This window comes from Gouania willdenowi, chromosome 13 (genome assembly GCF_900634775.1).
Source record: "Gouania willdenowi chromosome 13, fGouWil2.1, whole genome shotgun sequence".
Classification (NCBI taxonomy): domain Eukaryota; kingdom Metazoa; phylum Chordata; class Actinopteri; order Blenniiformes; family Gobiesocidae; genus Gouania; species Gouania willdenowi.
In genome coordinates, this window is record NC_041056.1 from 33,370,796 (window position 1) to 33,382,722 (window position 11,927).

The 11,927-nt window shown below is 39.2% G+C and overlaps 1 protein-coding gene and 1 long non-coding RNA gene across 4 annotated transcripts; one reads left to right on the forward strand and one right to left on the reverse strand.

The window, feature by feature from the left end:
* Positions 1–198: 198 nt before the first annotated feature.
* On the reverse strand, positions 199–5,995 carry LOC114473970 (uncharacterized). Of its 2 annotated transcripts, XR_003675324.1 has the most exons (4): positions 5,778–5,932; positions 1,599–1,728; positions 1,040–1,364; positions 199–395 (listed from the first exon to the last, which is right to left on the reverse strand). It is a non-coding gene; the product is annotated as an uncharacterized LOC114473970 (long non-coding RNA). The 2 variants fall into 2 exon arrangements; XR_003675323.1 differs by having other exon boundaries at positions 199–1,364; positions 5,778–5,995.
* On the forward strand, positions 5,562–11,224 carry LOC114473963 (protein FAM57A-like). 2 transcript variants are annotated; one of them, XM_028463786.1, is made up of 5 exons: positions 5,562–6,016; positions 7,508–7,591; positions 7,760–7,964; positions 8,051–8,146; positions 10,019–11,224. In XM_028463786.1, the coding sequence occupies exons 1-5, from the start codon at positions 5,895–5,897 to the stop codon at positions 10,205–10,207; spliced, it is 696 nt and encodes a 231-aa protein (XP_028319587.1). In that variant the 5' UTR covers positions 5,562–5,894; the 3' UTR covers positions 10,208–11,224. The 2 variants fall into 2 exon arrangements, with proteins under 2 accessions (XP_028319587.1, XP_028319586.1); XM_028463785.1 differs by having other exon boundaries at positions 10,035–11,224.
* Positions 11,225–11,927: the final 703 nt, after the last annotated feature.

Consider the following 11,927-nt stretch of genomic DNA (forward strand, 5'->3'; position numbering starts at 1 on the left):
ACTGTATATTGTGAAAATAGTAATATAATTAAAATGTTTTTGTTGTGCATGATATAATGTAGATAGCCTTGTTTAGTTTTGTTGTGATAGGGTAGGTATGTATAAGCTTTGCTTCAACCTACACACTTTCTTGCTGAAGGATTACACAATGACTGTTGTGTGTTTTAGTATTTATTGCTTTTTTTTTATTGTGGAGACTGCCAAAATAAATTGTAAATTCAAATATTATGTTTAATGCTTCTATGCAGGAGGAAGATGTTTACACAGATGTTCTTCCATGGAGCAGTCAGCGACACGGTTCATGGACCAGATCCACCAGGACCAGGACCACATCCATGGTCCATAACCTCCAGCTCATGATGAACTCCACAGCACTGGTTGGACTGGTGTTGATTCTGGAGCAGATAGAGACAGGGTTTGGTCCTTTGTAACAGAAAACCCAGAATCCTTTTTTAAGTTTTGTTTATATATATTGAGTTGGTTTGTAATTCTATTTTCATTTTGTGTAAATAAAGTTACTTATCCTTTATTCTACAAGGACTTTGTTCATTGTTTAATGCCTACTTGTAAGCACACACATTTATTATTATTTTTTTTTTTCACATAATTTAATTGCTCTTCACATCCACACATTCTGAGTTTCAAACATCAGCATTTGTTATTTTGTTTTGTCCCAAGATAGAAACATAACCTGCCTCACTGTAGCACATACTTTTTTCCAACATATACTGTGTATAACCTGAACATTGGCAAAACAATTTTTTTAATAGCATTCATAGAGTTGTATACTTATATATTCTGTGTTTTTTTTTTTTTTTAATTGTGCAATTTCCTTTCTTGCAACATATTTTTTCCTTTTTCTGTCTGTACTGTGTACAGGCCCATGTACAGTATATATATTCCTGTTTTAATGCTGATGAACCTCTGCAAATTCCCCACAGTGAGATAAACAAAGGACATATCATATCATCCTCATCTCATTGTACTAACAGGAAAAACCTCAGAAATGCCCACCAAATCTATAACTACCGCCACGTACATGCCAGGAGGGTGATAGAGAACAGCTTCGGCATACTGGCAGCACGATGGCGAATCCTGGGACAATCATTGGAATCCCACCAGCAGAAAACTTAAGGCCTGTGTAGCCCTGCACAATTATTTAAGCGGCATATGCTGCCAACTCCACGGCAACCAGTTCCATCCCTCCCAGGTTTACAGACTCCTCTACACACACGAGTGATCCTGTGAGTGGAGGGCAGTGGTAGCAGGCCACAACAACTTGTTGGACATTGGCCATCTCAGCAATGCAGCTCATCTCGAAATGATCTCAAGTCATTGTTCCTGACACCACAGGGACTTGTTCCCTGGCAGGAGAATGTAATCAGAAGGTATGTTAAACAGGAATGAAGAAAATACAGGACTGCAGTGAATTTTAACACATTGTAACAAAAGAAATAAAATCTGCTAAAAAAAAGAATTGCACTTCTTTGTGACCTCTATTCTATATTTTTATAGAGCACTTGGTAGATTGTATGTTTGACTGCCTCAACTTTGTGTGCTGGGATGATTCCAGCATGTCAGCAACAACACAGCCAAACCTTGTGTGTGCTGTGTCCTTAATGGTGGCTGTCACTTTCTCAATATCTACGAATCTATTTTCAAGCAGGTCAGCATCCCTCTTCTTCAACTCTGGTCCTTGCGACACACTCCTTGAGGCACTCCCTTTACCTGAGCAGTAAGACAGAAGTGATCAGAATCAGAAAACACTTCGTGTATCCCTGAGGGGTAATTAGGAAGGCACTGAGCAGCAAATAAATAAACAATAATAATGTAACAACACAAATAATTATACACACAATATATATATATATATTGTATATAATAATGTTATCCAAATAATATACACATGCAGAAAACAAGGGGGTCGTGATACAAATTTTGAAGACATTAAGGATTACATCTCTACTTTGACAAAAAAAAAAAAAAAAAAAAAAAAAAAGGGAAGAAACAAGGTTGGATGTAAAATTATCTGTGTTCAAATTAGGGGACGGATCTGGATAAGCATAATGCTTTTTTCCGTCGCCCTTTCCGGCATGAAAAAGGATGTGATTTTGAATGTCAAATGAATTTCTGTGAATGCGACCATGTCGGAAATGAACTGAATAAATTAAATAAATAAATAAATACAAAGTATATAAGTCAGACAACTGGCAGCCCGGGGGCCACTTCCGGCCCTTGGTCTAATTTTATGCGCCCCCCAAAGTAAATGTACAAATTGACAGAAAAATACACAAAACATGAGCAAGAATAAATAATAATTTTTAAAAAATAGAATTACAACATTGCAGGAAAATACAGTAAGACAACAGAAATACACAAAAAATTACTCCAAAAACACATAATGATAGCACAAATACACAATACATCTCCAAAAAACATATATTTTACAGGAAAAATACACAAAAGAACAGAAATGCTCAAAATGCCTCACAACAACAAACACAGAATGAGAGAAATACACAAAATCAATGCTTTTAAATGCTGACACCGCATAGTGCCCACACGGGGGGGGGGGGGGGGGGGGAGGGACTGTACGCACAGAGCCGTGCGGACCTTGCGGATGCGTCAAGCATAAAACAGCCTTAAAGCGTTTCCCTCTGACAATTATTCATTGTAGGCGGATCTCCCAGGGGGAGCAAAAATAGGTTCAATGCGAGGTTCAATGCAGGTTCAATGCGATTCATGAAATCTGGAACTGTTTGCGGTGATTGTTTTAGTACTATAAAATACTACGACTGACAAGCAGGTGCAAACACACAGCAGTTGACAGAGAACACAGCAGAGATTAAAAAAGGCTCCAGGTGTGTGTGTGCGCGCGTGTGCGGAAAAAAAAGCTGGATGTGCGGCCGAGGGTCGCTATGCGCAGAGATGGATATATGGATATGACCATTGATCAATGTAGCTTTGGACGCACTGCTCCAGTCTGTCTTTCTCTCCATATTTTGACCGTCAAAGTCTCGTGTCGTGTTGATGTCAGGGCAGAATCAGCGGATCAGATGCATAATTTACGCAGTGGTGATGACTGATGGCGCTGCTCAGACCTACTGGATTATGGTCAGTAAATCATCTTCAAATAATGCAGACTGATTGACAGACTTGCTGCAATAACTCAGATCAATGGTAGATCAATAGGTCGGTTTTTGTCCAAATCTGCCTATTTTTCATGGACTGATCAGAGCAAAGTAGTCCTAACGGAGCACTTACATTAAATTGGGGGGAAAAAGAATATCATTAGGTTTTAAAGTTGCTATTTTTTTTAAAAATAACTTTCTGTTTATTTAGTTTTATACATTATTAAATGTTTGTGCAGCAGACAGAGAAGTCCATCTGCCTCAAATTTAACTTCCTCAAATGTCAATGCTTGTGCGCACTGACGTATCCACATTAAAAGAGGGAAGGTCTGCATCTTTTCTGCTCGTGCATTAATCATTGCTGCAATCTTAGTGAATTCCGGCAGCAGGTGAGGAAACTGCATCACTTAAGGATTTGGGGAAGCAACTGAATCACCACCCTTTATTTCAGATCTTAGTGACTCCGATCCTCAGACTTTGTGGCTCTGTATCTAGCCCAGATTTCAATTTGTTATAGACTGTTAAGCAGTAAATTTAACCATATATAACTTGTGAGGAATATTACACATTATCACATTTGCTTGCTTAATCCTCTTGTCAGCTTGAAAACGTGAATAGAAATGAATGTCGTGGCTCCAAAGCAGAACAGCATACAGTAACTACTGGAACACAATCCAGAAAAGCACACAAAAATTCACACAAATATGGTACACAAAGGTAAAACGATCTACGCTGCATTGGAAAATTACTTCATGACTGCTCTTGCTTTCAAAGTGGTGAAATCTGTCTATTTCCCCTTATTTTCTGATATTTTCCAATAAATATGCCATGATGGATAAAGAGAACCTAGCTGCTGCCTCTGTCTTCATTCATCTGTGCTACCAACACTTCTGTGGAACACTCCATGAACATCCAATGCTTTTGGGGGTTATCTACATGAAAACAGAACACCTGTGTTGGTTTAAGTGTTGTTTTGTTTGTGAATAGTTTTAAATACTGAAACAAATAGATTATATTTTAGGGGTTAACTTTTATATTGTCACTTAAAAATTGTGCCATAGAAAGCTGACTAAATGAGCTGCGTGAAATTCTACAGTAAAACTATGGAATCCGAACAGTATCATAATGAATGAACTCTTGCAGATTTTTCCACGAATGCAAATGCTTTGTTTCACAGTTGTATTTCAGATTCACAAATGCACACAATCTGTTTCGCAAGTATATATTTTATGCAAACTTGTAATACAAATTCTGAAATGCACACGCTCTGCTTCACAAATAATATTTTGAGGCACACGTGTAATATAAATCCACAGATAATGCAAATTGCTGAATGTGCATTTACAAACTGCTTCTGTGCTGTGAAACATGCCCTGACGTCGCGGGTCAACGAACGTCACCATTGGCCGATAAAAATTGATTGACAGATTCATCAGCCAATCAGGTGTGTTTTTTTTTTCAGTTTGTCAAAGGTCAAGATGGATAAACTCGCCATGGCTGACGGTGTAGGAAGCGAGTCTGACTGATTATTTTACCCGTTGGAGCGTTGATTCCTGAAAATATTTTTTGCGTAAACGTGGTATCAGTCTCCGAGGCATGAAGACCGAGTTAGCTGTTAAAGCTGATTCTGCAGACGAGCTGAAAATCCTGTTTTTACCCGACTTTTCTAACTGTTTCAGCTGATGGCATTACTCCAGTTCACTTATCAACCTGCCATATTGTGCACTATCTTCAAATTTGTAAATTGAAATAAAATAATAGCTTAATAAAACAATAAAGGACCTGGTTAGTGAATGGTGGACCTCGTAAATTTACTGAGAACTCATACTGTCCTTTTTGACACTCGGAAATCTTGCTTGTCCCATCAATAATAATAATAATACATTTTATTTATAGGCGCCTTTCAAAAACTCAAACACTTTACAGTTGTTAAAATAATTACACAACTCAGAAGAATAAACCAACAAAAATAAAGTAAATACAGAAAATACATAACAATCAAAATTTAAATGCTTGTTGAAGGAGTGAGGAAGTAAGTATGTCGCTTTGATACTGCTTCTCTCATCGGTTTTACTGAAGTGCTCGGATACATGTATCATTCCCGGGTAGAGTCCAAATCCGCCCGCTGGAGACCCAGGTAGTCGGTGTTTTTATTCACCGGGGGTGGAAAAGAGGGGATATGACCTTGCTTAAATACTGCTGCTGAGTTCCCATTGGTTTTTAAAAGTGCTCGGGTCAGTCGAAAACCCTGGACAACTCCTCGAGTCCTAATATGTGTAATATTAATAATATAAACACTAATAATCTTTGGAATTACATTAAAAACGCTGTTCGGTTGGGAATATCAACGGAGTGAACGAGCTTGTTTACGTTTTTATCCCTCTCGACCTATGACCCCCACCCACCAGGTCGCGCATGCGCAGTTCCAGAGTGTGAAAGGGCTTATTATTTCAGGAACAAGGTCTATTTTCTTTTGTTTCTATGTCTGATGTGAGCTAGATTTTTAGGAAATACAATAAAGACAGAAAGCAACTTGAAAAAGACCTTAACGCAAGGGAAGAATTCCGCTCTATGGTTTCTACTGTATGCTTGTCTAAAGTTTCGTGCGTGCACACGTACTATCCCTGTTGATAAAAACAAACAAACCAGGAAGTCTGCAGCTAGCCACAATGCTAACATACACCAGTGGTAAGTTGTTAGCTGAGAGTGCCGGCGGGCTGGGTAGTTGAAGGCTGGAAAAGCGAAAGGTGTGCTGTTCACACGATGCTGTCTGCCGTGCTTGCTGGAGCTGTTGCCTTCCCACTACTTTTCTGCTGCGTCAGGCAGACGCTGAAATCTTCGGTGACGGGGTGGAGCGACGCGGACTCGGCGTGTGTCAGTGAGAGGTCAGCGCCGCGGCCCCAGGGCTACAGTATGCTAGGTTAATTTGAGTCTCTAAATTGCATTTAGGTGGGTCTGTCTCTTTATGATGGTCCAGTGAGGGTCGCACTGTGCGCAGAGTTGAAAGTAATGGATTACAAGTACTCAAGTTACTGTAATAGAGTTGCTTGTATACTTGTACTTTTTTTGAGTATATTTAATTTTTACTTGTATTTAAGTATATTTTAGAATAAGTGAAGTAATTCATTACATTTATACATCCCAACCGTTACTGAGTAAATTATTTGTTTTAAAATGATCAACAGACATTGTGAAACTACAAAAAAAATGAAACCATCAAATCATAGTCGACCAACCAGATTAAACTTAATGCACCACGCCAAAACAGAAAGAAAGCTGTTTTATAGTTCATAAATGTAGCTATACTTAGAGCCTGATACATTTAAAACAAAACAAAAAATTGTAGCAAGAATTATTACCAAAAATAAAAGTAGGGCGGTGAAAGTTACTAGTACATTTTACTTTGAGTACTAATTAATTGAGCTACTTTTTCTTGCACTTGAGTATTTTATGTATGACTTACTTGTACTTGTACTTGAGCAGAATTTAAATCAAGTAACAGTACTTCTACTCGAGTAGGATACATCAGTACTCTTTACACCTCTGATTGTGCGACACCTTTCAGCCAACATGAGCAACACACATTTTTCTTCAGGAGCCAGTTTTGATGTGAAGTTGGTTGAATTAGAAAACATTTTGCAGTCTTGTTAAAACAAAAAATTGCAATTTCACAAGTATTTGGTCCTTCCTTTAACAGCTGTATTTAAATATGTATCTAAATCACTATTCATTTCCTTGATGTAAGGATTTAATTAGTAATTTCCTTAGATTAATTTACCAAATGACTGATATTTTCTCTGGAAGGTTCACTTATTGAGCAAAAACATCCAATGAGCATTGCACAGTAATGATTAGGCCCACAAACCTTGAGTATATGACAGCTGCCGATCTCGGAAGCTAAGCTGAGCCCGGTTAGTCGTTGAATGGGAGACCACTGATAATTCCAGGTGCCACAATGGAGTGGCAGTCACCCCAGTGGTATCTGTCATTGTGCCCTTGGGCAAGGCATTTCACCCACATTGCCGAGAATGAATTTAGTGTGAGTGTTGGTTGTGGTCTGAAAGCAAGGCAGCCAGACCTTGCTTCTGTCAGTCTGCCACAGGGCAGCTATGGCTGCAATAGTAGTTTACCACCACTAAGTGTGGAGTGAAAGAATAATCCCATAATTCTGTAAAGTGACTGTCTATGATGAAGCGCTATATAAAATTTATGTAGTTTTGGGGGGTGTTATGGATGTTGAACGGATTTATAGTACACCATGTGATATTAACAGGAGGCGTGAATGTGTAAATGACACATACTGAATGATTGTGTGTTTGAGAAGACTGGTGTGACATTTGCACAGATAACTCTTTGATCTGACTTTGTCTCTTCAGGGTGGTCTCTGCCTTTCATGCTTCTCTGGCCACAGCAGCAGGAGTCCTGGTGGTGACATCCTGCAAAGATGTCATGATTGACAGGTAGGAGAGTCCCAATCGAATTTGTATTTTTTGCAAATTACTTGCCCAACGTTAGCACCAAATTTGATGTGAAGAACTATGAGAGTCATAGTGACAAATTGAAATGCTGTCATGATGAAATAATACACAATCATTTGTATGGACTATTTATTTTCCAACTACACACAGCCACTGGTTGGTCAATGGCTTTGTTCTCTTTGGAGCTCCATATATGGCCTTTGACATCTACGCCATGTATCTGAGCCATTTCTACAGTCAGGGTGGTGCTCACAAAGGACACTCCCTTAAGAGTTTGAGGGCTTTCCTCCTAAAGGATTGGATGCTGGTGCTCCATCACACTGTGCTGCTTCTTGTTTTCATGCCCATTACTTTGGTGAGAAGCAATTAGAATCCCAACCATTCCCTCTGTGTAAGGAAATCTGCCTGGTGCAGGCCTGACTGGTTGTGTCTAATGTGAAGTTCTTCAGGAAGGGCCTGGGGGATTTCTTCATTGGCTGCCTTTTCATCACTGAGTTCAGCACCCCATTCATCTCCATTGGAAAGATTCTTATTCAGGTAAAAAAAAAAGGTTTTCCCAAATGTTTTTTAGTAGCTACTCTCCTCAAGTCTGCCTAGTCTAAGTCTCTGTTGCTCCTTTTATTGTGTTGAGGCTTCCTAAAGAAGTCTGAAATTTGTTTTCATGCCATTTTGGTCATTTAATTCAACTTCAAGTAACAATATGTGACTCTAGACCTTACGTGACTAGCATGACACACATTGTTTAAAGGGGACATATCATCCACTTTTTTATCCCTTAAATGCATTTTGTTGTATATTTAGAGTGTTTAGAAGTACAGAAAAGTTCAAATTAGTCTCTTCAGGTGCTCCGTTGATATCTTTATATTCTGTTTTGGTCATAGTTTTCTATTCTCTATTACGTTTTTTGAACTATTACATCACAGTATTTGCAGCGGAACTGCCAAATTAGGACATCGACTCCAGGCCCAACACTTCGAGCAATCTGCCATGTTTATTTCTCGCTGTGATTTTGTAGTCCAAGCTCCAGAATGCCGAAGTTACGAGAGGATAAGTCCAAATGTTCAGTTGTTGGATGTAGTAACCCACACGCTTCATTACACCGTCTCCCAGCATCAGAACCTTTTCGAAGTGCCTGGTTGAGTTTTATTTTTTACGGAAATGTACCCACATCTGTGGGTAAGGTCATTTTTGTGTGCGCGAAGCACTTCAGGGATGACTGCTTCTGCAACCTCCGCCAGTATAAAGAAGGATTTGCCGAAAGACTTTGTCTGATTGAGGGTTCAATTCCTTCTATCGTTGGAGACGACGAACAGAGCTGTAAATAACGCTAAAAAGTGTGATGATAAGATGTCCCCGTCATTGTTTTGTTAGCATTAGCAGTTGCACCATCTTCATATGTTAGCGCTGTGTGCTCGTTTTAGATCCTTGATGATTTGGCCTACGTGATTTAATGTAAGTCTAAAGTTTTCCTTAGTCATTTCATTTTGCCGTTTTTGTCTCCGAAAAGACTGTTTTAAAATGCATTTTGTGACGTTAGCTTGGCGCTAGCGTTAGCTCGGCGCTTGTGTTAGCTCACTTGTTAGGGTTCTGCAGGTTTATTTTTTATTTTTATTTATTTATTTTTATTTATTCAGTTCATTTCCGACATGTTTGCATTCACAGAAATTCATTTGACATTCATACATCATTGTTTTTTTTGTTTTTTTTTTTTGTCCTTTTTCATGCCGGAAAGGGCGACGGAAAAAAGCATTTTGTAAATAACGTGTGAATAAACATTTTCTGCGCCGCAAGACAAGCGTATCTCTTCTATCAAACTACAAAAATGGCCGAACAGGGTGGAGTTGAACTGAGTGTCACCTCTGCAACCTGGAGAGGGGGCGGGGTTTGAAGTGTCTCATTTGCATTTAAAGAGGCCGCACGAAAACGAGTTGCTCTTAGAAGCACATCAGAAAAGGAGCAAAAAAGGGGCCTGTGGAGCTATAATAATGAGGAATTCAGACCCAAGCAGTGCAGTTCCGCTTTATATAGACCACAACTGTATGATTTATATATAAAAAGGAAGGATTTAAAAGCATGATATGTCTACTTTAACCGCGACAATTTATAGTGATTATTGTTTTCAGTTAACTTTTTGAATTATATATATTTATTTCTTTTTATTTGCTTTACTTTAATTCATGTACCAGTGTTTATTTTGGGGTAAATAAATTTTTAGGGGTGCTGCCACTGTGATTGTCCCACTATTGGCCCTTTTCCATTGACCGTACCTACAGAGTTGTAAAATCTCGCTTGAAATGAGCCCATAAACCTGGGCGTTTCCTGTATGTAGTATCAGAGGGTAGTTTATTGTGCTCGATATACAACCAACCATGTCACCAGTATTGTTCATGCTTGACTAAATGGTTACAGTTTCCCCTGCTTTCAGCTGGGCCTCGAGAACACCAGGCTGTTCAGGGTCAATGGCATCGTTGTGCTGCTGACTTTCTTCATATGTCGGGTCCTACTCTTCCCCTTCATGTACTGGAGGTACGGACAGCAGTTCGGGATTCCTGTGCACAGAGTTCCATTTCATCTGCCACTGCAATGCAATGTTGGTAACCTAGTGATCTTAGCGCCGCAGATCTATTGGTTTATGCTATTGCTTAGGAAAGCAAAAAGACTCTATCTCAGACAAAGTGGACGGCTGACGGAGAAGGAGAAGTCCAGGACTGAATAAGTCCATTACTGTCTACAAATGAATAACACTGACAACAGCACAATGATCATACACGAGTTTCAGGAGGCAATATGAATGGATGGGGATCTTTATCTTTACAGATTGTTCTGGAGGAATGATCCACAGTGGTTGACAAAAGTAATGCTGTCTAAAACTACTTAGCTCTATTTATTAATCATTTTAGATGGCGCAAGGATGCAGCTTTAGTTCGTTTCAGCTCTGCTTTATAGAAGTAGTAAAGTTTTTCGAGGGATGCACTTTAGAGGAAAAAAAAAACCCCAACAAGTTCTATATTGAATGTCCATCCATCCATTTTCTTCCGCTTATCTGTTGCCGGGTCGTGGGGGCAGCATTCTTAGCAGGGAGGCCCTGCCACTTCTTCCAGCTGTTCCTGGGGGATCCCGAGGTGTTCCCAATTGAATGTGTTCCTATTTAATTTTTTTCTTCTATCTTCACATTAAAATTTTAGCATACATAAATCTAAACTTGTCATTATCCAGCTCTGCAGAAAGCCTTTTTACAGATTTTGCAGATGTTTAATCATCAAAAAGGCTCAATGTCCTTTAATTTAAATACACAATATGTAAAGTAAATGACATTTTGCCATATGCCATACTTCCAACTTTGTTTTTTTTTATTGCAACATAAGTGTGCCCTATTGAGCAAAGCCAGGACCATAAAGACATACAGGGATAGCCTAAATTACAATTTTTTGAAAAATTTAAATATTTTTTGTCTATCACAACAGAAAGTGAAACTTATGCCAAAGGTACCAAAAGTTACCGTGGTATAACTGTGCTTGACTAGCTAGCAGAGATGGGCACCTTTTATCACAGTAGGGGCCACACAATGTAATTGTCTGATTTGATAACCACATTATCAACATTAATGTCAGCATTTAGAATAATAAAGACCCAGGACAGAATGCTATTGGAAATTGACATAGCCTGTATCAAATCACATTGCTTATCTCCCTTTCGGCTCCCCAGCCAGCCAAGGTTGTCTCAACTCTTATCACCAGGAAGTTTCTGCAGACTGTAAGTTTCTCTTACCCCCACTCCCTCCCCCCGCTCCTTCCCTCCTCTCCTCCTGTTGTTGATCCCTTTTTCACCTAAATATGTGGGCGCCGCAAATGGCTGCTCTGGTGTGTTGATGTGTCTTCTTTCACTGCAACTACCAAGTCAAATTCCTTGTATTGTTCTAAACTGTACCTGGTCAATAAAGCTCTTCTGATTCTGAACCCAAGACCTTCTTACTGTGAGGCTGACGTGCTAACCACTAATCCACTCCTTTCCTAAAAATGTAAAAAGATACTCTCACTGCTCCGATAACATGACTGATAAATCAATAACTGGAAACACCTTCCCTACCACATTAAAAACAGCCACTATCATTCCAATCCGTAAAGCAGGAAATAAACAGGACATCAACAACTACAGACCAACTAGCATTCTCCCAGTTATATCAAAAGCAATAGAAAAAGTGGTTGTTGAGCAACTCACACAACATCTGGAGGATGAAGGCCTTTTTCATCCAATGCAGTTTGGGCAAACCACTCGACCGAAACAGCATGTTGCCTTCTCACAGAAACAATAAAACTAA

What these genes read in the sequence shown, in the direction of transcription:
- LOC114473963 (XM_028463785.1), top strand. Translation starts at nt 5,895, where the DNA reads ATGCTGTCTGCCGTGCTTGCTGGAGCTGTTGCCTTCCCACTACTTTTC. An exon ending in TCGGCGTGTGTCAGTGAGAG is followed by an intron (nt 6,017 to 7,507) that starts GTCAGCGCCGCG and finishes TTGTCTCTTCAG; the next exon opens with GGTGGTCTCTGCCTTTCATG. An exon ending in AAAGATGTCATGATTGACAG is followed by an intron (nt 7,592 to 7,759) that starts GTAGGAGAGTCC and finishes AACTACACACAG; the next exon opens with CCACTGGTTGGTCAATGGCT.